At 39.8% G+C, this 26606-nt stretch overlaps 1 protein-coding gene across 5 annotated transcripts in view; it reads left to right on the forward strand.

The window, feature by feature from the left end:
- Positions 1-633: 633 nt before the first annotated feature.
- The window catches only part of kcnn3 (potassium intermediate/small conductance calcium-activated channel, subfamily N, member 3), a 53851-nt gene continuing 27878 nt past the window's right edge, over positions 634-26606 (forward strand). The window contains exons 1-5 of one of the 5 annotated variants that reach the window (XM_079344628.1): positions 800-842; positions 1171-1223; positions 1307-1560; positions 9166-10274; positions 22583-22678. In XM_079344628.1, coding sequence (XP_079200754.1) covers positions 1491-1560; positions 9166-10274; positions 22583-22678 — 1275 coding nt within the window. In that variant the 5' untranslated portion in view covers positions 800-842; positions 1171-1223; positions 1307-1490. Of the gene's footprint in view, positions 843-935; positions 987-1170; positions 1224-1306; positions 1561-7828; positions 8504-9165; positions 10275-22582; positions 22679-26606 lie in introns of those variants that run through there. The other 4 variants (XM_079344629.1, XM_079344631.1, XM_079344632.1 and 1 more) reach the window with 4 other exon arrangements.

The following is a 26606-nucleotide window of genomic DNA, read 5'->3' on the forward strand; positions in this document are numbered from 1 at the left end:
TTCTTGGTGTAGATTTGTGTAACACTGTTCTCTTCGCAGGGATAAATAACGTTCTGACTCACTGGATGATGGACCCTCATCAGGCTAAGATGCGTCTCGCTCACTGTCAGCGATGGCTTAAAAAAACGGTCACCCCTTGTTTACAAGTATATAATTGGAGTTGAATTCTCTGAATAATATACTGCTGCGATCTCACATTAGCTCACTCCTGCTTGCTGCCAAAAAGTCTGACTGAAAAATGTGGCCCTTTACGTTCGCACATTCAGCTTCATATATCAGGAGTGAGAAAGCCCTGTGTCATGTTTATTACTACACTATAGTTTTTGTTTCAGTGTTTTATTGAGTCTTTATTTTTGTGCATTGTCAGGATTAGTACATTATGTAAAGAACTTTGTAGGATTGGTGCTCTGTAAACAAAGTGTCGTGGACCAAGCAGTCAAGGTAAGTGAACACAGGTTGAAAGTTCAACAAGAAGCTTTATTATTCAGAAAGTGTTTAACAAAGGCACAAAAAAAAACTCTGTCAGGGTACATAAGTAAAGGACTTGTTAAAAGAGGTCAAAATGAAATAACTCGACTGAAAGTTCATGCTAACTGAACAAGATGTAGGCTACTAAACTAACAGACCTCAAATGAGAACTGATGGGGATATTTAAAGCTGCTGACCAAACCAAAACTAACACACAGGGGAGAACAACACACAAAATAACTAAAAGTTAACACCAGGGGATCCTGATCCCCCCTTCTGATATCTGAGCACTTGGTTTGGTCCTCCTCCACAAACTCAAGCTCCACCCTCAGCCTCATCTATTGTTCGACCAGGAAGGAGAGCACACCAGCCAGGTAACTCCAAAGGAAAATAGAAATGAATGAACAAAGCTTTAGTTAGTGAACAAAAAATGACCAAATAAATTTACTGTGTGTACTTAAATCAACGTTTTAATAAACAGATGCTTAACCAAACATTCCTTGTAAATGTTTTCAAACGTGAGTGCGAGTTGTGCGGCCTACAACCTTTGAATGTGTGGCTATGTCCATCACACAAAGCTTAATGGTTGAAAGATAATGTGAAACAAATAGAAACACAACGTTGCACAAAGTTAAAAGGCCTGTTGGAAAAAAAATTTGTCACGATTGTTGAATATTTTCCCCGTCTATGTTTGCTTTAAAGGAGTGAGGAAGATAGTGGTGAAGTAAAATGTCCAGTGTGTTCCTGACAGTGAGGTGAGTTCTGTGCTCTCACTTGAAGCTGTGATACATCTGGACAAGTGTTTAAACCTTTTTTTGGACTTTTCTTCTCCTCAAAGATACCCTGAGTCTTTGAGACACTCACTTCTTTGTCATGATTCACTGTTAGACCAATCTGTTCGTTCATGACTTTGAACTCACCACAGAGTGTGGCTCTGCCTCTATAGTGGTGTATGTATCAGTGTTTGAAAACATACTACAGCTGTGACTTATGCAGAGGAATGGGACTCAAATAATGATGAAATGTCTGTTTCACAGCTCACACGAAAACAGCATGAAGATGATTATACTGACCAAACAAGGCATCTGTCAGGTATTTGTTCAAATCCGTTCAAAGAAATGTGATGTGATTTGCCATTAGGCTTTTCTGAACTCAACATTAAGCTTCAAAATTGTCCAGATCAGCTCACTGCAAATATGATTGTTGCCCTTAATGACTGTTTGTTACTCTCTGGATTTTTCTTCAGTCTCCTGTCATGTCCAGACAAAAATAAACATGGAAAATAATCAACACATATTACAGTGCTAAATGGATCTTGCATGCATTAAATAAATGCATGTCTGCACATTTAGTCTGTCTGATTTCAGGATACCATTTACTTAGTTTATAGCATTTGCGAGAACCAAGAAAGGGAGGATATTTTTATTTTATCGATATTTTATTTTTGATGAGACTTACTACGTGATCGCAAGCTTGTTCTCTTTCCGATAAACAGTTTTAAAGTAAAAAATGCTTTTAAATCATTTTTAAAAATATTTATACAACTATAACGATTAGAAGACATACTTGTTGGTTTTTAACAGTGCATTTACTTTGCTAAATAATCTTTAGTGTCCCCTTGGTGAAATGTGTCTTTGACTAAGTTCTGCCAACTACCAAAGAGACAATAAAGTGTTTTCAATTCAGCAAATTAACTGTTAAAAGAAACAGGTATAAAGTATTTAAATTAGTACCGGTATATGAAAAGTACATACATTTTCAAATTGGAATCTCTGGGTCACTTTAGAGTTTATTTATTTTTGTGGTTGTTTGACAGTAGCAGTATTTATGTTGACATTGCCCTTACAAATAAAATTAACTTGATTTCAATCATTTATGAGTTTGCTTATTTTGTATATCACAATAAAGCCTATTTTAGGCAGTTGTTTGTAGCCCACAGAATAATAAAGTTGTAATCGTAGTTGCACTAATATTATAAATCTGTAAAATGCTACATTTCTCTTGTTCTTGTCTATTGTAAACTGATAAGTTGAAGTAAGATCCTAAAAATAATTCTATGAATTTTGTATTTAATTTCACTGTATTAGATTGTTAAATTATTTAAAATTGCAATATATTGCTGGCATCTGTGCTGCCAGTAGAAATACAGAAATGTAAATGGCCACTACTGTAAAGTTCTTTAAAGTATTCATACTGTAAAATAACAGTATATTGCTGGTGTCTCTGCTGCCAACTCTTTACTGTTATTTTACAGGAAAGCACTGCTGGGTTTCTGGCTCTCTGGGAATGGAGCGAAAGAAAACCGCTCTCCAGTATCCAGTCTATATAAACTCCCCTGAACCCTCAGAAGAGTTGTGAAGGACATGAATGTCAAAGTTATAAGAAAGGGAGAATTGTGTCCGAGAGGAAATCAGGCAGTGTCACTACTCTGCTGACAAGCAACTTTTAGCGAGACAGCTGACACAAACACCAACCAGTAGATCAGTACAACCATACTATAGACTGTGTTACCATGCTGACACTGTGAAACACATAGTTACCATTTGAACTGCTCAAACCCTTGTAAGTGTTTGTAACATGACAGCTGCACACTCTTGTTAGCACACTTTACCAATGGATATTATGGTCAGGGGCAAGGATAATCTACTTCCAAGGAATTTTCTCATCAAACCAGACCTGACATAAAGGACAGAGTATTTTGTTTGGTGTTTGATATGTCTGACGGACATATACGGTAGTCTAAAAAGCTTTGTCAAAGGTGTGTGTGTGTGTGTGTGTGTGTGTGTGTGTGTGTGTGTGTGTGTGTGTGTGTGTGTGTGTGTGTGTGTGTGTGTGTGTGTGTAGGTGTGTGTGTGTGTGTGTGTAGGTGTGTGTGTGTAGGTGTGTGTGTGTAGGTGTGTGTGTGTAGGTGTGTGTGTGTGTGTGTGTGTGTGTGTGTGTGTGTGTGTGTGTGTGTGTGTGTGTGTGTGTGTGTGTGTGTGTGTGTGTGTGTGTGTGTGTGTAGGTGTGTGTGTGTAGGTGTGTGTGTGTAGGTGTGTGTGTGTGTGTGTGTGTGTGTGTGTGTGTGTGTGTGTGTGTGTGTGTGTGTGTGTGTGTGTGTGTGTGTGTGTGTGTGTGTGTGTGTGTCTGCTGGTGTCAGCCCTTTGATTAAAAGGGCAAAGCTGTTTGTAGGTGATATATTTCACACAACATTACCAGTAGCTTTCTGCAAGCTTTCCCCCTTCCTCCTTAGTATTTTACTCTGCTCTGTATGTATTTGATTAGTCTCTCTCAAGCAGAAGGATCAGAGTGCCGTTTGCTCGGACAGATCTGCAAACATACGGCCAGTTTTAGACTGTGGGTGACTCTGCACAGCTTCCTCTGCACAGGCCTTTAATGCAATCCGAGCCATTAGGATACAGTGGATCCGGTGTGGAGCAGTGATTAGAGCATGTCTGATAGAGTAGGTTCGATAGAGCACAGGGGTTCATTAGGAGCTTTGCAGCTATGTAATGCACTCACTCATCACCCCTAGGGCATTTATCATAAATCTGGACAACAGGTGTCTAATTCAGAAAAGGAGTAAAATATGTTCCTCCTTTTCCCTCTCTGCACTGACTGGACACTGATGTAATCCATAATGCTTTTCTTTTTTTTTTATTACGCCCTTAAATTTTTACTTTATTCTGAAAAAAGGGTTTTACTCATGCATCATATTGGTTATTATCCCCCCATGGTTTTTGTGGCTTTCATCATAATTCTACAGTGGGTTGACTCAGACCCAAGTAAGGGTACGATGACTCTTCGGCGTGTCACTACTGGAGGAAAAATTGAGGAATACTTTTTGTCGGCTATATATCTGCATAGCCATCCCTCCTTAAAGATACTGGGACAGTTGTACTGTTTATTGTAATTGTAATAAAATGTGTCTAGCTTGGGTTTTCATGCGTTTGTTTGGGTGTTACTCTTATTTCACTCATTAGCCTCACATAGCCCCGCCTCCCATTATGTCACTATAAAAGTTGTGTGATTTGCACAGTATGAAATTATTCAAGCTGGTATATGGCCTTCAGCACTTAGGTATAACAAAGCGAAAGAGAAAGAGGGAGAGCTATCAGGTGGACAGAGCACTCATCTGTATACTATTGTGTTGGCATAGCAACTGCCATCCCACTTTATTATTCCTCTTTGTCTTGTATTATTCACTTTCTTGTTCACATATTTATCCCAGCATACATCTGACGTCTGCTGTAGGGCAGGACTGTGAACTAACCTTTTCATTCAATGGGCCCATCATTTCTCCTCTCTGTCATTCCACCCTGCTTTCACCACTCTACACTCTCCATCTTTCTCTGCTGCCCTCTAACCTCTGTCCACAATATTGAGGCTCCTGAATGATATACAGTGTGGCCTGCCCTCCATTTCTATTTTCTGTCCCCTTCGGCCTCTGTCAGTCCCCTTTTTACCTTATGGTGCTTTATTGTGTCCTATTGTGTTAGTCAAATCTCTTCCTCGCTCATGCTCTCTCGAGCTCATGTGAGAGCAGCTGTGAAGAAACCACTGCCAGAACATAAAAGTTTTGATGATTAGTTTGTTGCATCATTAATTTGAATCTTTTTACTTGAGCTCATAAAGGGTGAGAACCAACATCAAAACCACCTACACAGTCACGTTTTTTTTATAAATTGACTGCGTTCAACTATGGGTGCAACTAAAAATCATTTAAACAGTTGATTGATTTTATTTTTTTCTTGTGCCCGATCAGGGAACAATGAAAACCCTCATCATTGCATGTTGTATTTTGTCTAAAAAACAATTAAACATGATTTTCGACAAAAAAGTGGAGCTGAAAGACAATGTTATATTTTTGCTTGTTAAATAACAACAATCCATGTAAAAGCCCTCAATATTCTTATGCTAAAAATAGATTTAAAAAAAAAGAAACCGTTGTATATTGTGTGTCTGAGCCTTATTCTTTCAATCTGTCTGATATGATATAGTCTATAACTGACCTTTGATCTTACTCTGGGCTATTCTTTAAAGAAGTACTGCCTGTTGAAGCAGCCACTCTCCATCACTGACCCATCACGAATCAGCCCAGGGCAGAAACAACACATTACTCTGTTTATTTGCTATTCATGAGGAAAGAAGGAGGAATGGCCCTGTGCTTTGATTCAGAGGGAAACACTTTGAGTAGAGAGGAGAAAAAAAACAACAATGAATTAATTACAATATAGCCTGATAGTAAAACATATGGCATGGTGATTTATATGTCCAGTTCAAATGAGGTGTTTGCATATGGTTGTGGCGCATAAATAACACTTGGGATCATCCTGCATATGATTTACTTTATTGATGTCTGTCAGGTTTCATAATCGCAGAATAGGCTGACCTTTTTTAGGCTCTCACAAGAATCAACGTCAGCGCTCATCCGATTAAGAGTGCACGTAACGCACACTGAGAACCATCATTTTGAAGAGATTAAAGTAGGTAGAATAGCTTCATTATGTGAGATTATGTTGTATGAGCTCTCTGCAGTTGGAATTATGAAATGATTAGTCAACTTGGAATGAAATCGGAGAAACACCCTTGTTAATTATGCATCAGTATGTTTTCCTTCCCTTAAGGGTGTAAATTAATATTTGATTCAATCCACAACTTTATTTATTACTGCAAGAGCAATTCTAGGCAGAAGCTCAACACATAAATCAGCTGATAAAAGAGAAAAAACACTGAATTATACCAATCATGAATGAATGATCATGAAGAGGAACTCAAATATGTACATGCATGGCACCAATGCTTATGCAGACTTGAACAACTGTTGCGAATGCCATGCGGGCTAACTAACATACCAGGCAAAACAAACCTGTTCCACCTGAGTTGTTAATTTACTGGCCGTTGTTGGTCAACATTGACAAGCGACCCAGTGTAATACCCCTGGATGGATGCCTCCCATAGGTGGAGCTTTTTATAAAAAACGCACAGCCACCACCACACCCAGTGATCTAAAGGTTGTTTCTTTTAAACATGCAAATGAAAAAAGTATGATTTGTAAAGCAGCACAGGTGAAGATGTTTATAAGCACCTTTTAGCATTTAAAATCAAATTTCATTATAAATAATTAGGTAAAAGAATTGTATAAAGAAGGTGCTTATAAACGCGTTTGCATTATTATTATCCTAATCCACCTCTCACACACGCCATCATAAGAGTTGTTTTGTGTGGCAGCTCCAATGGTTGCCTGTTTCAACAAAAATAGCTATTGTAGCTTTTTTTTTTATTTTTATTTTTTTTACACTTTATCATACTTACGATAAGATTAAAAAAAAACAATTCCTTCATTGAGTGTATCCTTTGGAGTAACTAGGGTTAAAAGCAGGAGATATGGTGACAACATGCCATCATATGTGACTGAATAGGGCCCCATTGTGCAGGTCGCCCTGAAATCCTGGCTGCGCTAGTTTCCTGTTAGGGGCTGGTGACAACAGAGGGTCGGGTGAAAGTCAAATAACTTGTTTTTATGTTTAGATAACACTCTTAAGAACATAAAAATGACATTTTAATGATTGGTATTCTAACTTAAAAAATGACATACTTTGATATACATACATTTTGAATTTTCGTTTCAATTTTAAATTTCTGCTTTAATGAATTTGTTTAAGTGTGTATAGCCTATTTTAAAAATTGAAAATGGTACTGATAGAAACTTACACTCAACTGTAATGAATAACTAACTGTGAACATCCTGTACACATTTGATGACATTCTTATTTTGATTTCCAGAGATACATGTGATAAGGCTGGAGCTGTCCCTTTCAGAGAAGCTCTAATTTTTACTATTCTCATTTGTTGGTAAGATGCATAAAATATGCACCAAAAAAAAGTAAGTGCATTAAAATATTTTTATACAACCATCCGTTTTATAAACTAGACAAGTGATTTCAAGTTATGAAAAAATATGTTTGTGCTTTGTTCTACCTCGGGTAGGGGGTATCTCGAAAACATTTTTGAGGACTTTGTTCCTCTAGTAAGAGACGCACCGCTCCTGCTGCTCCACACCCTCCTCCTCGCCATGTGTGGTGGGATTTTTTTTTTTGAAAATCACTTATTTTTAACGACAGACTGTTGGCAGGTGTATTCACAATTGCTTAATAAACGTGAACATTAGTTTGTGACTGTTTATTTAATATGTTTCTTTTCATTGGGTTGCCATTGTCTTGCGTCCTTTCGCAAGCGTAACAGGTGCGTTAGACCGTAGACTATAGTGTCTATGAAAGAGGCAGCAACTACACGCGCTGTTTTCCGAAGCTAGAGAAAATATATATAGGCCTATGTATTCACACTACAAAAAACGGGGGGGGAAATAGACATTTGTTTGGCATCATCAACTACAGCACAAAACCTGCCACCTGTTTTCAGCTCTGATTTCGCCTCTCTGATTCTGTCCAATGGGAATGAACGGTAGGACTGGAGGCGGAGAAAGAGGGAGAGAAGTTGGAGGAGAGAGTGAGAGATAGGCTAGATCCAGGGAGACAGTGAGCTGTAGATGGACTTGAAGTCGGTGGATTCTCATACTATATGACAGGCTTCACTGCTCATTTGTGGAGTGGCACTGGACGCCTTGCTTTGTGTTGGCGGTTTTTGTTTATTTGCCTGTTTTTTTTCCTCCGGTGATAATTTTGGAATTTTTTGACGTGCAGCCACAGGTTGACCGATTTAATCCAGTCAACATGGATTACACCTTTTCATCTCGGGTCGATTGACACTGAGGTGATCGAAATGGGCACCATCGAGAGATCAGTGATGAGTGAAAGGGAAACAAACTGAGCATAGCAAGTGAGCGCACACGGAGGTAAACATCTGTGGGGAAAGCGACGCACAATTGCGAGAGACAAGCGAAGACCTGTGGAGGGACCTGTATGAAAGAAGGAGAAGCGACAAGATCATGGGATGGCTTTGACAACATGAAAAAGAAGAAGTGTGGTGGTCTTTTTTTCATCCAGCCAGTGATTCAACACAACTAACCTGGGGGACAGGGACTGAACGAGAAGAGGTAGGTAGAGAAACAGACAGGGAGGAGGGGGGGGGGGGGGGGGGGGGGCGTGAAGGTGTCTGGTTATATCATACTGAAAGTAGGTTATTGTTTTGGATCAATCAAATGTACAAAAATGCAGCCAACTTGCGCTAAACTCAGACATGCACACATTGAATACTTCTCCAGCTATCAAAATTGACTCATGTAGCAATATAATCCCTTAGTCTCTGAGCCTGATCTCATTTCCATGGTGTAAAGCCAGAGGATGTGCACCATCCCTCTGGCATACAACAGTGTAACACAAATGACATTTTATGGCTCAAATGGCTGGAAGCATTGTGATGATAGAGAAGGAGAGGACACTGGGTAACACAGACAGAGAGCGCTGAGAGGGGCTGACTGGGCAGCTGAGTCAAATGCGACTCAAGGAATAACATATTCCCCAATTATTGCTACTTTTCTTCACTCTGCTGCACCTCTTTGTCACACGTCCTCAGCTTTTGGAGTTCAGACTATTCCCTCATGTCTTTTAACTAACCATTATCCATCAGCAAGCTCCCCCACTCCTACCTCAAGCCAATATCTGTCTCCTTATTATTGCGCTCAATGAAAAATAGTCTGTATTCTCTGTAATTTTTCTCCAGTGACAGTCTGATTCTTCTTTCTGTGTGTGTCTGTAGAAAGGTGCCTGGCCACAGCCGTGACCATGGAGCCTCCCCCGTCTCTGAGCCTGGCTCTGCTAGGAGGGAGCGAGGATGAGGACCAGCGCTTCCTCCTACCCCTGGGCAGTATAACCCATCCCTCTACCACTGGCAACCAGCCAGGATCAAACCACTCTAACCACATGGGAGGATCAAGCCTAGATCGTCTAAATGGCAGCACCCCGTCCCCTGCCGCGCCCAGTTTACCTCCAGCATCGCTACCCAAGTTGCCCCTGTCATCCTCCACAGCCCAGCCTCTGCCCCCATCCATCCCCAACGCCCTTCACCCCACCAGCACTCCACTCTCCTCCTGCCTGGGCTCGCAGCACAGCCTGAGTGGGGACAATTCACCGCTCTACAATCCCCTCTTTTACTCCTCCCATTCGCCCTCCATGGAGCGGGACAGGGACAGGGATAGGGAGCGAGATAGGGGGTGCAAACACAGACAGGCCAGCCCTCTGGTCCATCGCAGGGACAGTAACCCCTTCACAGAAATCGCCATGAGCTCCTGTAAGTATACAGGTGGGGTCATGAAGCCCCTGAGCCGCCTCAGCGCCTCCCGCAGAAACCTCATTGAATCGGACAGCAGCAGTGAAACCAAAGAGGCTGGCGTTTCAGCTGTTGCCGGGGCAACTGCTACTGGTAGTCATGATCGACAGCGAGAAGCCCCTCCTACCTCCTTGTCGGCCCAGTCCTGTACTAATCAACCCCCAATCCAGAGCCCTCCAGAGATTGTGATATCATCCAAAGAAGACTCGCCATACCCCAGAGTAGGGTATGACATCACAGACTCCACATCTGATCAGATGTCCATCTACCACCAAAACCATGCGCTGGTGGAGAGCAGGCGGGCGCAGACAGGGAGGGGCAGCAGGCAAGGAGGGGTTGGGGCAGTAGGAACTGGGGCCAGAGGCAGCACCTCCAAGGCCTCCAAACGGAAGAACCAAAACATTGGCTATAAACTGGGGCACCGCAGGGCACTGTTCGAGAAGAGGAAGAGGCTGAGTGACTACGCCCTCATCTTTGGGATGTTTGGAATCGTCGTCATGGTGATTGAGACCGAGCTGTCTTGGGGCGTATACACAAAGGTGAGAAGATCAATCACTGGTGCTCACAGGCCTTTAACTGATTGTACACACAAAGATAATATATTAGTCCTCACTACAGCTGCCCAATGTGTCCTACAGAGTTAGAGAAGTTTGTTAAAGTTTGAAGAAACAACCCTGATCATGTCATAGTCTTGTTTTGGGCTTAGAGATTATAAATATATAGGAGAAGCCTGGGTTACAAACTAAGTTTTTAAGGTGTAAAAGCCATGGTCATAAACATTCATGAGCGTCTAATTGAAGACATGATACTTTTACCCAAAATGTACAAAGCCGTGCTCGCCACATTCTATGGGATAGTTTGCTCCCTATCTAGTAAATGATTGTGTTTCACTTTCCATGCATGGACTGTGTGTGTAAGTCTCCAGAGCGTCTCAGCAGTACCGCTCTGTTGTGCTCCAATCTGAACACGCGGCGTGTATATTTTTGGAAGAGCGTACGTCCAGAAGAACAGAGTAGATACACCTGCACAAAGTGCACAGAGCATCCGGTCAATTTCAAAATAAAAAAAAAAATGTGTAGACAAGTAATACAGGAAGTGAAATGCGTCTTCGAACCCCATGTCACCAACCCTAACGTTCTCTCCTTTGGACTGGTTCGGGGCCAGAAAAATCTGAGTCTGCTTTTAACAGTTAATCACTGAATTCATGACTAGTACATCCAGAGTGCTGTCCATGTTGTGTGAAGGTTGTGTACTGTAATGACCAGGCTTGGCAGTTGCTGCTTCTGAGTGATGTAATACAACAACACAGGATGGGGGTGTGGGGCAGATTATCAGTATGAGGCCAGGATCTCATTTGTCTGTGTAATGGGGAGTGTAATAAGCTGAATGGGCCCCTGGCTGCCTATGTCCGTTTGTTTCGGCTGTTTGTGTATGCAAGTGTTTTTGTGTGAGTGCCAAGGAGCCTTGGAGCGTATTGTGCATACCTTCTTGATGTAAAGATACTTAATTTTCTTCTTTCAGTCATTTTAGTCAACAATTTTTTTTAATTGAAATGTGGTAGAGAAAAAAGGACCACATGAGAGCACAGATTTACACAAAGCCCATTAGAATAGTCCAGCTGGGTGTGTCTGTCGTCTCTAACTCTTTCTCTGGTCTCCAGTAGACACGTTATCATCCCTGTGAAGTCCAGAAAAGTCTTCCTTTTCTGTTTTACAAGCGTCGTTGCCAACTCATGACTTTCTGAAAATCTTTGTTTTAGAGGCTATGAATTTTTTTGGTAAATGGTAATCATAGTTTAAAAGTCTTTCTCAAAATCCCTATTTTCTCTTCTGTGTACCTTTTCTCTTTTATGAAGAAGTCTTTCTTTCTTTCTTTCTTTCTTTCTTTCTTTCTTTCTTTCCCTCTGCTCTGCTGTGCTCTTCCAGTGGGCGTCAAACTGGGGGAGTGTGATCAGAAGAGAGACAGAAGTGGCTGGGCGAGAAATGAAAGACTGTAGAAGGAGACAAAAAAGGCAATGCGATAATGAAAAGCCTGATTTAGGTTGTTAAGTCACAACCAATACCCTCCTCAGCTCAATCAGGCATTGTTAATTAGTGAGAAGTGATGGACAGTTTATAATCCCAAGAAAGTCAGCCATGGTTGATCCATGTTCATTAAGGTATTGAGTTGAGGGTGGAAAGTTGGATTTGGGATCTATGTTCTTCCTTGTCTCCTTTCAAGGTTACACTTCCTTATTTGAAGAGTTTGAACTCATAGCTTCATTAGCAAAGCCTGATCAAAATTCATTTTTACGTGCAGAGTGCCAAGCTACATATTTTTTCGGTTTTTATGTCTCCTGTTCTGGTTTGCCTCCAACAGATACTGGAGCTCCATCAGACAGTTCAAGCCCTCACTTAGGTAATTGAGGTGGAAAGAAGCATGCTGGTTTGTTGTGGGGAAAAAAAGGATGGAGATCACAAAGATGAACGGGAGATGGATTGGAGGTGGCGAAGTGAGAAGTGTAGAGGTCCATGCAGTGCTTTAAAGCAGTCTAAGAGGGAAGCCTTGAATGATTTCTTGGATTGATTATTGATAATCTCTCACCCACACATGCACTGTCCAACCCGGCACACATGTGCTTTACAATCTGGCACACTGAAAATGGATGTTGTCTCGCTGAGGTGCTGCATTCTTAGTATTGACTGAGATGCTTAATATGTGCAGTGAGAGCTTCTGGTGGAAATGTGATAGATCATTTTATGTATGTATTTGTACGCTCACTGTCCACTTTATTATCTCCACATTAACCATATGACCAAATACAACGGCCCTGTCATAAATTCAGCTTTTACAATTTCAAAAATCATAACTCTATAAAGAGACGTTCCTAATACTGTGATCTCATTACTTTCATCAGAGGAGAACAGAATTGCCAGCACATTTCAAACTTTTACATTTGATGAAGAAGAATTATTATCTTTATGAAAACAGAAAATGTTCAGCTTTGAAATGTGTAATCTGTAATGTAGGATTATTATTAGCACTGTATTGGATTACAATGCCTGTGTATACCGCCTGTGTGTATGTGTTCCTAACAAACCAGCTGCTCTATCTCTCTCCCAAAAATAGAGATGAAGAATAAGAATGGAACTAAACAGGGTGGGTTGGATGGTGCGTGCATGTGTGTATTTGTGTGTTTGTGAGGAAGGATAAAGAGGGAGAGGTTAACAGAGGAGGACATGATGTTCGTGACTGTGGGTTCAGTGACTAAGCATATGTATATTCATGTGAAGAAAACAGATTCAAACCCTGTCAGCACATACTGTGGCTACAGCTGACATTTTCAATTCATTCTAATATAGCCTCCGTCCTCGAATCTTATTGTATCTTGTCGAAAGCAGTCAGGTTCACAGCAGAAGTTCACAAACCTTTCCGATGGTATGCGAGGCTATGTTGGAGATAAAGAAGAAGAGTAAAGATGGCAATAAAACTTCTCTATGTTCATTGACTTAGCAGTGATGGAATATGTGTGTTTTATTTCTATAAATAGGCACAGTTAGAGAATTCATGCTACTGTAAACTTCACCTTATTCTCATAAATATTGAATATTTCCATGACATCAACATGACAGGTAAAGTTACAGGTTATTCTCTGAAAATGTTATTACAATAACTCCTCAGCAAGCAGTCACAACAACATTTAAATATTTATTAGTGTTTGGAATCGCAGGGTAACTCAAGATACTATGAGACACAGTAAAGTAAAGGCTTAAGAGGGCAGCAATCTCACAATACAGCAATCCTGTGATAGCTGATCAATTGCAAGACAATCATAAAAACATCATGAAGTCTAATGAACTTAAGAATACAACTTTTTTTTTCTTTTTTCCCAGCGTCCTTTTCTTTGGCAAATTGCCGTCAGTTCACATTACCCTCAGAGTCACCAAGTAGGGTCTTGGTTTTATTGGCAGGTTATTGTATTTGGGGTTTATATTTTAAATATTGAAATATTGATATTCGGCAGCAGAGATTGGTAAGGACCGATCAGGATGATGATAATAAGCAGTACTGATATTTTGTCACACCTCTAGTATATTAACAAACTTATAAAATCATTAATATAACGAAATAATGATTTACCCCCCTTGTGTTTGGGTTTCACTATCAACAGATAATTAAATGTAGTTTTATTTGGGTTGTATGTAATGGACCAGCACATAATATTCTATCACTTTGAAATAGATTTTAGGTAGTTTTTTAAAATTGTTTACAAATATTCAAAATAAAAAAGTCAAATAGGGCTGTGCTGCTAACGATCGTTGTAGTACTAATCGATCGGTCTTGGTCTCAAGACCAATTTTTTGGAGGTCTCAAAATCAAAAGCATTTTATTGTCTTGGTCTCAGATGGACTCCAGGTTTCAAGATTCAAGATTCAAGATTCAAGATTTCTTTATTTAGTCCCGAAGGAAATTTGCCTTGGACGTACAGGCTGCTGCATAACACATAACATGACAGAAAAAAAAAAAAAAATCAAGTCAAGTCATTATGGGATGTTTTTTTCTTGATTCTTATTTTCCTGGCTTTGTCTCAGGCTCGTCCTACCTTCTCGTTCTCGGGAATGTATTGGTCTCAGTTAGTGTGGTCTTGACTACAACACTACTCTGAATCTCCTTACTGTGATCAGTTGCCTTCAAGTCAAATTGTTTGTTTTACTGATCCCTGCTTCTTGGAACGCCCTTGGCTGATAACTAAACAGTAAAAAGCCAAAGAAATCTTTTTTTGGAAAATCAAATTGGACAAATACTTAGGCAAGGCTCTGTGTTGTATTGTATAATTTATATTGTTCATTTCGGCAATACAAGGATCTACAGTATGTGCTGGTGTGCCCCTGTACATTAACTTGCGTATACTGTAAGGTTTTAGATGCAGGACTTTCCTTCTAAAAGTATATCTTTGCTACTCCTGTCCTTTTGGTTATTTCGAGTTAATACATGGATCTAAATACTTCGTCCACCATTGATAATCAGTGCTCTGGGCTGTTTGTGAAGCTCCATCCTGTAAATGTCAAACCCCAGTTGTTGAGCTGAGATACATTATGCAGGGAAAGAATATTGGATGAAGAAATAATTCATGAATGTAAAACAGTTTAATTTATCTCAGGCAGAAAGATGAGGTGTCCCACAAAAACTCTTCTTTTTCTGCAGCCTCTTGTAATGATGGAGCCACCAGCTTGTCACTGACCCAGGGCCTTGACACTGTTAGCATTTAACAGAAGTATTTATTAGGAACAGGTTAAAAGGGAAGGGAGTCCTTGTCTGACATGCATCTCCATCTGAGAATAACTGAGGCCTTCGGACACGTGGGATCTAAGCATGTGGCCTGTCACTGTCAGATCAATAGATACATTTCACAAAGGCCCATGTGGCTCCTCAGGGGCCCCAGCTCTGTGCCACGTTTCAGGCCTGCAATGGAGCACAGCTATTCTGAGGAAGCACACAGCTGCTACTGTATCAACTTCACCTGTCACACTGTCAATAAGCACACTTTAGGCTTTGACATGCAGATGGGTGTTGAACGTTTGTTAGAGGACATAAGGCCAGGCTATCATGTGTGAGCAAGCACCCACTTCCTGTTCTTTTCCTCTACCACATTGAGTATTTCACAGATAAGGAACCAATTTATTTGTTATACAGGCATCATTATTCAAAATACTCATACAGCTTAAAAGTCAATGTCTTTTATCAATAATCACGTATACAGTAGATAATCAACTACCACTCAACGTTCCAATCTGCCACCATAATTTATCAGATATTACTCTTTTTCGACGCTTCAGAACAGTAGTACTGGAGCTTCAGTTTCTGTTGGAGGCAAATTGTGCTGTACTGCCATTAAGACACGATGAACGTTACAAAACATCAAAAAATACATTGTCAGGTGGTTTACTACTGTATGTGGCGATAGTGAGTGAAAAATTAAATTACTGATCGTCAGTTATGTGATGATAGAAAACCTTGTGGAAAATACTGTTATACAGTGGCATAAGAGAACAGATGTCAGGCAGTTACTGATGTGACCATAGCGAACAACAGCTGTGTGGAACTATTGTTTTCGTGCAGTAAAAAAAAGAACGGATCATAGGTTATTAATTTAGTGAAAATAGTGAAATACAAAAGAGCAAAATGTGCTTTTTATCAAAGGGAAGAGAAAACTGATTTCTTTTTGTGACCATTACAAACAATAACAGGGTAGTGAAGGTCAAGAGTCAGAGCTGGCAAAACATCAGCAATTAAAATAGTACAAGGCAAAGCATTTTCCAATCAAAAATCTGTCTGTGTGGCGCTCGTCCTCTGACAACAAAAAGAGACCTTCATTAGTGTTCTATATCAATTATGGGAAAAAAAATACAGTTTTTATGGCAATTGTTCTCGGCATGTATTTGTTCATGTTATATAAAGGATTGAACCTCAGAAATAACAATATAATTTTTTGATTTTAAAACACTGGATTTGTATCTGAGCTTGATATTGGATCATCTATACTCGCTACCTGTGTCCTTGTCCTTTCTTTCTGCCCTTTTCCCACTAACACAATGTATTTACCTCCCTCTTTGCAACTCTAAAATATGTCTCCATTCCACCCAAGGGGTTCATCATCCATCCCAGCGGGCTCACAACATCTCTATCTCTCCCTCCCCCCCTCGCTCCCCTATCTGTGACATTTCTCACAGACATTTACTTTGTGACCTTTGCAGCCCTTTATCTGCGAGGACACTTACAGTGGCTGCTTACAGCTGCTCAGACAGTACGAGCAAGCACATCATCAGGGAATTAAAGTCACCCACTGCCACTGTACTCTATCAGCCGTCTCAGCACTTCTGCACGCCTCCACCCCCCTTCCTCCTGTCTGTACTCCTCCTCCTCTTTTCCTGCACTCTGCTCCACACTTTCTTCATCTTTTAGATCACAAGCTTCTAAGGGGACAGCAGGTCCCAGAGGTCTCACTAATAACAGGTACAAATCTGCTCATTCCTTTCAGTGTAACAAGGCTCGGCTAGCTGTGTCTGTATGTGTGAGTGTGTTAATACACATGGGTGTGTTAGGACTTGCATCATCCTGTGGGAACACGTCAGTCACGTCACTAAGTCATCTCCTTTGAGGACAAGCACCTATGGCGTGTTAGTCTGTATGTTTATGTCATACTGGTACACATGGATGCACCTGCTTGTGCGGTTGTGTGTGTGTGTGTGTGTGTGTGTGTGTGTGGGTGTGTGCGCACTATCCCACCTTTCTTTGTCTGGATTTAATTGAGTGTGTAGGGCTGTAATGGTGTGTCAGTGTGCAGTCGTGTGTGTGTGTGTGTGTGTGTGTGTGTGTATTTATCCTAGTAAGGTGACATCTCTCCTCTCTCTACTGTTGGTTTCCCTGGAGACTGATTGCAAGGAGGCATGGCACTGTCAGGGATAGACTCCTAACTCTTTACAGCACGCTCACACACATGCGTTTGCGCACACACACTTAAATGCATTTCTATAGTGTGTAAGGGGACCTATCGTTACGAAAGTAATATGTTGTAAAACAAAGTGTATTTGCGCTCACATCTGTGTCAATAAAGGTGAGGTGGGGACAACTGGGGACAACCCTTAACTAGATACTGACTGGTTTTGTCCGAAGTCATAAAAAGCCTACTTCTTACAAGGTCACAAACTAACAAATATTTGTTTGATTTTCGTCTGCTCATAAGAAATGGAAACAACTAAAGTTTTTGGTTAAAAAAAATGTCAATTACTGTCGCTGGTTCTGTGAAAAATGGAACTGGGAATATTTTTGCAGCCCTTCACTGTTCCAATCAGTTGTGCATCTTATATGCAACTTTGATTTTTAAACATTAAAAGTACCCAGAACTGAAACCCTGATGCAGATTCAAGGATTTCAGTCATTGTTGATTTGAGAATTTGCATCAGTGTTTTCACCCGTACAATGCTGGTTGCCTGGCAACTTCCCTGTGAGAGTACTTCCAAGTACTACGCTCACCTGTTGATCAATAAGAAAAACTAACACTGAGTAATGGCCTTTAAAATAATGTCTGTAAGCAGTTTAAACAGAAAAGAAGGATATAGAATAACCCCCTCTCTTAAACCACAGCCTGTCATTAGCTGGATACTTAACGTATAGACAGAGTGGTATTGATCGGCCTAAAAGTGACTCAACATATTTTCCATAATGTGCACAGATGGCGGCGATGTCAAAGTAACATCAGACAGACAACTGACACGTATGTTGCACATTGCTCAATTTGGGTTATAATGGAAAATTGTGTCAGATACTAAACTCAGCATTGGCTGTAAATGCCAACATTTTACCCTGGTTAGATGATGAATTTTGGTTGGGTTTGTAGACAGAATAGGGCCACAAATAGTGTTGTAAAACCATGGTAAAAGTGCATTGTGCATAACATGTGACCTTTAACCAAATACCAGAAGAAAGGGAAACTGTCATGAGAACCCCATCTTTTTTTCTACAGAAACTGACTTTAGTTTGTTTCAAAGCATGCGGCTGAATTCCTACTGCAAAAATCTGAAGCCGTCCATGTCCCCAGTGAATTAGGCTGTCACTGTATCTATCAAGAGTTTTAAAGAGGTGCATTCATTTGGTAAATCAAACATTGGTATTTGAGGTGTCGATTTGCTAGAAATAAATTGAACAGTGTGAGCTCATTAAAATGGAGAGTTCTCAGTTGCTATGGTTTACTAAAAGCTGTAATGACCAACTGGAGTCATGTAAACACATACATGTTCCTCACAGTCAAGTCTTTTATGATACAGGTGAATTTAAGGAGTTAAAACATGTAAATTTGAAATGCTCCTGACCGCTCCTGTGATTGGCAGAGCTGTACAGGCTGCAAAATTTTACTCACAGAAAATCCCATTTCAGCTCAACTATGTCTTCAAATGGATACAGCTGAAATCCCAGTCTGCATTTTTCTCATTAGCACAACAATGTTGGCTTCTTTGCACCTAGCTTGCTTCAGTGAGTACAAATGAGATGTTAGCAGCAGAGGAGAGAGGAGACATGAGAAAAAGAGGATCTAGGAGAGTAAAGACTAAAAGCAGCTATAAGGCTGTCTGTAAACAGATAGAGGAAATCAAAGGACAGCTAAAGCTAGATGCTATTTTACCGGAGTCGTGCAGTGGCCTGTAACCATTGATAAATGCAACAAATGAGGAGCACTCCCTTAATGCTCTCCTTGATAGTTGCTGTTTATATGCTTGTTTTTCTGTTCGATGATTGAAACGGCAACCAGTCTCAAATTTGATCCCCTCAGATTTGATTAAAAGAAAAAGGAATACTCAACACAGGACGATGTCTCGAAAGATTAACAAACTACACTTTGTGTGTGTTTGTATTGTTGAATTAATAACATTGAGGCCAGTAAGACTCTATGCAGACCCTAAATAGACAGTAACACACTAACACACTCTATTTTCCAGGAGGCTGACTTGCAATATATATTCATGAACCCAAAATGCAACATAGATAGTGCTTAATAAGATCATGAAGGAAGGCTGAGTAATGTGCGTCTAAACTGGGAGTGCAGCCTCAGATAAAGAGTGTGATTGGCGATGAATACTTAATAGCATCCTACTTACTGTAACAGCCCAAATATCTGATCAGAGAGGCTGCTGTCTTAAGGTGGCTCAACTCTTCCTCCTGAAAAAGACAGCAGGCTTTTGAGGTTATCTTGTGGTCTTCGTGAATCGGGAATAAATACTCTTTGAGGAAGTCAAACAATTTAACTATTTGTGCCTTCTTGAAACCAAAGAACTGAATGCACAGTTTAAATGTTCAAGGTCAGAAAAGAGACAAACTGATCATTTTGTTGACTGCGGATTCTTGACATTCTTGATGTGTGAGTGGAACCTTTTGTTTTGATCATGTTTTCCAGTTGGAAAGATTTAAAACAGAATAATGACTCAAAACGCTTGGACAGAAATGAATGAATGATAACTGAATCCTCCTTGTATCTTCACACATATATTGTAGTATGTAGGAAAGTGTGTGTTCTATTTGTGAGTAATCCTTCTGTTTTCAGATGCATCTTCAGAGACACCTTTTTACACAATGATGATTTTGTGATTTCAGAAAGTCACAGAACTCTTCATATGTTCATAGGTGACAGACACAGCAGGCAAACAGGGACAGAGCTGGCCATTCACAAAAATGGGCTTGTAGGAGGGGGGGTTCTTGCAGACAGTACCTGAAATTTCCAATATCAGATATACAATAAAATACAATAGATTACTGTATTGTCCCCCAGGGGGAAATTTGTTGTCACAGCAATGCACAGTTGGTACTCAGGTATACATATGTGAAATGGCACATAAAGGGCTTTCACACTTGCGGAAAAACTTCTGAAAAACTCCTGATATACATGTCCATGTATATAATTAAACGCAGAGGTGCTGCTTGCCACAAACGTAAACCAAAGAAATGGCCCAAAGTGTGTTTTTAAAGTGCACATCCAAAACAGCCTATAGAAATATTATTTAAAATTTAAATTAGGGTTGGCATGAAGACATTTTTTAAAGACTTGACTTTGCATTTGGGGATTCTGTATCGTCTGCCACGTTGTAAAGACTCATACACACAGTAGAGGATGTGAGACCTGTCATTGTCTGTGTTTGCCTGAGAGCAGACTACTCGTATGTTGATTGTTTGAAGAGGTTTTCAATCCTCCCTATAACCTTCACTGCAATCGGTACCAGATGAGCAAGCTCAGATTTCAACTGAACAGAGGGGTTGGAATGCCAGACCTTCATCCAGTACGTAAGGACGCTCTCCGACACATCCTGGTAAAACAAAATCATAATCTCATAATCAAAACCGTACACCCTGAACCTGTGTAAAAAGATGCATTGTTTGCTGTAAATGTATTTCTTTTGAAATGTCAGAAGTTATCTAAGTGTATAATAATATAATAATAATAATAACTTTATTTATGAAGCGCTTTCAAACAAAGTGCTGTACAAGTACTAAAAACACTAAAAACTTAACACAATAAAAACAAATCAGGATGAATAACAGAGTGTAAACAAGTGTGTCTTTAGCTTGGCTTTAAAAACATCCACAGAGCATGCCTGCCTTATGTCCATAGGTAGACTGTTCCCGAGTGTTGGTGCACGGTAAGAGAAGGCTCGCTCACCAACAGTCTTTTTCCTCACTTTAGAGACAGTCAGCAGACCAGATCCTTGCGAGCAAAGAGCCCGAGAAGGTTCATATAGTCCAATAAGATCCATTAAATAGGAAGGTGCTGCGCCATTTAAAATTTATAGGTCATTAAAAGCACCTTAAAATCAACACGGACCAGACATGGTATAATGTGTTCATATTTCCCAGCTCCTGTCAGAACCCGAGCTGCAGCATTCTGAACCATCTGCAGGCCTCGGAAACTTTTTTAGGTAGTCCTGACAGAAGAGCATTACAATAGTAATTAGTATGCAAAAAAAAACTGTTAAAGCTGTCATTGCTTTTTTTAAAATCTTGAATATAACTGAGGCATGATCCATCGCCCTGACCTATGATCCAGCATCATCTCCCACCCCATCATTCAAAAGTCCTCAGTCACATATGATGAGGCGTCCATGTCTGTTGATTTGAGAGTGCCTTGAGTGAAAATCTGCTGATAACTAAAGTCAGTTTGATTCATCCTTTGAAGCACATGACTGAATTTCATGACGACATACCTGATAGGCAAGTCTGAACACTGGCACATCCAGGTTTTAATGATTTGATATATGTTTAGTCACTCAGGTCTTTGCCATTAAAGAAAAAAGGAAAAGTTGTACCTATATGATGTAAATATGTAACTGTCCTTCTTCAAATAAAACTGATACCAAATAAAAAGACAAAAAAACAGAAAGAACAGCTAACACAGAGCTGAGAGCTGTATCCCATAGCTTGATAACAAGGTTTCCTGATGCATGACAGATTTGGATGAGGTGAAGGTGAAGTGATGTAACACATCCTCCACAGAATCTTGTTTTTTTGTCAGAATACCAGGAAGCTTCAGAGGACATTAATTCCCCATAGACACTTCCCTAAAATAGATTTTTTTTAAATCTGTGTTTATGAATTTCTCATGCCATTTCTTATTACCTGTTCTTTTTAATTTCTATTCAGCTGTGATACCTGTTGCTCATATTCATTTTCCTTTCTGGTTATTTTCAGGTTTTTGCAAATTTTGCTCAAACACAAGCAAACATGCTGTTTCCAGCTTAAATGCTAAAAAATGAACACGAAGACAAGCTAGTAAAAACAGTCTGATGGGGTTTCACCTCCTGATCTTCAAATTTTATTCAAAGTTTATTTTCTTGTGTTTCTTGTCTTAATGGACCAATATACAGTATGAATGTGTTTGTGTGTGAGTGTGTGCACATATGTGTGATGACTCCAGTAAGCTGTTCTCTGAACATGTGAGGTGAGGGGGTTAAAGAAGCCACTGAAGTGCTATGAGTTGTATTGATCGGAAGTTCCCCACTGCATTGATTATAAGCCCTATGAAGCCAGACAGGCGGAGGATTTAAGGCTTGACTTCAGAGCGATATTGATGGCTGGAACACTACCACATTACTTCTAGTCAGCTTTAAAGTCTGTTGTGTAAATGTTAGTTCTTATTGTCTTTGCTATTTTCTCATCGTAAACTTGCTCCTGGTTGAATTTAACTTATAAATAAAGATTAAGGGACAAACATGGCTTGTTTTTTAAGATTGTGTGGTTGAACATTACAATTACTGTCATGGAAAAGATGATGTAACGTGTATCTATGCTGCATGATTCTAAGGCTGTCTGTTTTTCTTTCTCATTACAGAGCTCCATGTATTCTCTGGCCCTGAAGTGTCTGATCAGCCTCTCCACTGTCATCCTGCTGGGTCTCATCATAGCCTACCATGCACGGGAAGTTCAGGTTAAAAAATAATTACACACTAACACAAAGCTAGTCAAATGTGTATGTTTGTCATTTTGAAAGCTAAGGTGATGATAGCTTAGTTTTGCTGGGACTTTGAGAAGAGGATAGATACTACTCTCATGCTTAGTAGTATTGAAGAGAGGTGATTACCTTTAATTTTCCAAAAAACTGGAAAGCTTTACCCTGGCTCTATCTATACGTAAATCAGTTGGTAGACATACTGGCTGATGACTTAATTTCTAGCCAGAGTTGGACAGCATCTACTGTACCAAGGGTTTTGGCATCCTTCGTCTTCCACTGACCAAAACACATTTCAAAACTGATAAAACAACAAAGGTCGGTACAGTCAACAGCAGAGCAGATTCTTGTGTCCACTTGGACTAGAAACTCATCCATTATGGAAGTTCAATGACTCTTGTATTAGCCTTCCTTATATTTCCTCTCGATCTATACTGTTAGATGCAGCACCAAAGGGGCTAAATTTGTCATCAGAGCTGTCAATCATGGTATCTTAATAGCATCAAATAAATAGTTAAACCTTAACTTCTCTGAGTAAAGGAGTAAGAGTTACTGTCTTTTGTCATGGTCCGCCAAAGGGACACTGGCCTGGATCTAGTCTGGCATTCTGGCTGGACCCAACAGAACTCATTTTAATGTCAGAAATCCTGTTTGAGAAAAAGGTATTTTACATGTTTTTTTGTTTTATTTTATTCATTTTTATTTTATAGTTTGACCCAATATGGAGAAGGCAGAGCATTTGACCTCCAAAACTTTGACTTCATCTTGTGAAGCTAGCTGTCATGTCATTAGTCTTTTAAAATCTGTTAGTTGAAGTTGGGGCTTCAGAGCTCAGAAACAATTCTGATTGTAGAGAAACTTTTGAAAGCTTGTTGGCTACACTTGCAAGCACAGTTTATATAGAGATTAATAAAGGCTAAACTGTCATCAGATGACTGCCAACGAGATTCTGGATTGCATTCCACCCAACCTTTGTCCTTGGACAGAGCTACGTTAAATTAACCATCTGCTATATGTGGCTTGACCGTTAGTGGACATATTAAGAAAAAATAGAGAAGACGTTTATTCCTTCAATGTCTTCAGTTTTTTTTCATGTATTTTTGGTATTAGCTGAAGCACAGCTCTGCCCACAGTGTCAACATTATGTTGTTTTCCCTCAGCTTAGAGTGACAGACCCAGGTGTGTGTCCCCTCCAACCAATTAATGACAGTTGTAGTGGGAATCGACCAACCAGCCTGCTTTTCTTTGCATTGAGTGGATACACACCAAATGTTAAATACACACTCCGCCAACAACAACTAGTCATTCAATAGATGAAACAGAGAACACAAGTAATCGCTAACGCTGACATGCGAGGCATACTGTATGCACACACAAACACACAGCCTCAATCTCTTGTTTGGCTGAAACAATCAATCAGAACTGCTTTCATGCTTCATGATATCTGTTTTGCTGTTTGTCATTTTGCTAATATAATGGTACCGAGGTCATTAAGCCGGGGTTTTGTTCTCAAGCCATTTACAATCGATGCACATTGACTATTTATGGGAGCCTTGTGGGAATCAGACCCAATGAGTGCCCCCACACCAGCTATTACTCCTACCAGATAAACCACGGAGCAACGCTCATCCATCTAACCACATATTAGTTTCATGCTGGGACTTTTTTTCATTACATTGCAGTTTGAATGTTGCCGGAAATGTCTATTAAAGTTCCAGTGGGTCCCTGATTGAGATTTTGATGCTTTCTGCATTAAGGTCCACGCATTACATCAGTGGATCAATAACTAGGTGGCTAATATTATTATTAATAATAATAATAATTATTATTATTATTATTATTATTATAAAGAAATAAAAATAATACTAACTATTGGTGGCTGTTGATTATTCACTGTGGGATTCACAATGGGACTGATAGACTGGCAATGATTCTCCAACAGGCAGCTGCAGTGTTTCAAGATTCTCTGCGAAAAACGAAGCCAATTCAGTGAATGCACATGTGGTGCACGTGCAGGAATGTGTTGGCGTATATGTCAAAGAATTCATTGATAAAAGAACCCTCGCTTCTGCTCTCAAGTTTGATGTCACACTCACATTTGGAGTCAGCCATCCTCCCACGCACACTTTGGCTGCCGCACGTGACAGGCACGCTAATGCTAACAGAGAAGAGATGGAGAGATGGAGAGAGAGAGAGAGAGAGATCAAATGGTATTCTGCTAATCTCCTTTGAGAAAAAATTCCTTTTGATTAAATCAAGTTAGGGTGTGTACTATAAAGGTATCAGTGGGAATCACAGCAGGGTGGGGGGAGGTGAGGTGGGTGTAAAACCAAAAAATCACTTTTGGTATTAACTTGGGAGTGGATGATGGTAATTTATTTGCAACAGACAGCTTCAAAGGATAATCCTGCTTTATTACAACTGCAGTATTGTTTTCCAAGTTAGGATAACACTGTTCCCAGTTACCATGCTGAAATGTGGAAGCGCAGTGACATTGAACTGAGTTGAGTTCCTACCACATGCTTTGGCTAGCTATAGACGGCACATTGAAACAGTGAGTATGACTAAGTGAGTTTACATGGAAAACCTCTGAGCAAACAGTTAACTGTACACTTCCAGCAGAAACATTACAAAGCAATATTAGCTTTACTTGAAGTTGTGTTTCTGGCCTCTGGATCAGTAAGTGTTTTTGAGTAGCCTATCTAGAAAAGCACTCTAAAAAATATATTATTATTAATATTCTGTTTGAGCTCTTTTTTCTTGGTAAACCCCTACAAGCTCCACGATATGCACTAGCTAGTCTGTTTGTCTTCTGTTCTGTTTGATAAACAAAAACAGTGCTGATGAAGATGAGAATGAAAAAACAAACAACTCTATGGGTTTATCACTTAATGCAACATTATGAAGGAATTTAGTTTTGAACTCTGAGGAGGGGCTTCTCCTCTGTTGAGAAATTCTCTAAGGTCTTTATTGTAGAGTTTCAAAACATGCTTCCTGTTTACTTACATTGCAAATGTAGTGAGTAGTTGTGTTTTTAAGTGATTCTGTACTGTGAGAATTATTTGATATGGGATACAGATAGCCTCTGCTATCTGTCCATGTAATCATAGCATTTTTAACAAGACAGCACATCTTGACAGAATGCCGGCAAAAGTGTGAGAAGCCAAAGAACCACGTCTCTCACCTGGCTTCTTGCTCAGTCAATCTCTTTTTCTCTTTTAAGATTCAAGATTTCTTTGTCTTTCAGACTCTATACCGAACAAAAATAAACATATAATATAATATATATACAAATATGTGTATGTAAAAAAGGGATGAATAGAATTCAATTAATAATTATGTGAGAAGCATTTTCAGTTTATGAAAAAATGTTGCGGCACCAACAACAGTACTTCAACAGTACAGAGGAAATAGTCCTCCAAGCAGGCCGCCTGGGTTCGAATTCAAACCCCACTCTATCTCTCTCTTCCTCTGATTTCTAGCAGATAAACAGTGGGATTAATGTTTAATCAATCAATTAATCAAGCACCAATTCATAACAAATGTTATCTTGAGACAATTTATAAAAGAGCAGATAACAGACCTTACTCGTTGTTATAGTATCTACAAATATCCAACATTAAGCCATCATGAGCATTATGCAACATTTAGCAAAGTTACAGTGTCAAGAAAAACATTCTTTTACGGGGCAGAAACCTCGAGCAGAACCCGACTCATGTTGAACAGTGTTTTGCTTGAAAAATGTGATCGAGAAAGATGCACATGTGTATACCAATATTCCACTTGCTACTGTAGTGTATTAGAGTGCCAAGAGCAAAACAACAAGAAATGGGATAGACATTGAGTGTGACTTGTTGTTTTCCAGCACTATGTCAACAGCAAACCTGGCTCCATAAAAATGTAATAT

This window comes from Symphodus melops (genome assembly GCF_947650265.1).
Source record: "Symphodus melops genome assembly, chromosome: 5".
In the NCBI taxonomy this organism is placed as follows: Eukaryota; Metazoa; Chordata; class Actinopteri; order Labriformes; family Labridae; genus Symphodus; species Symphodus melops.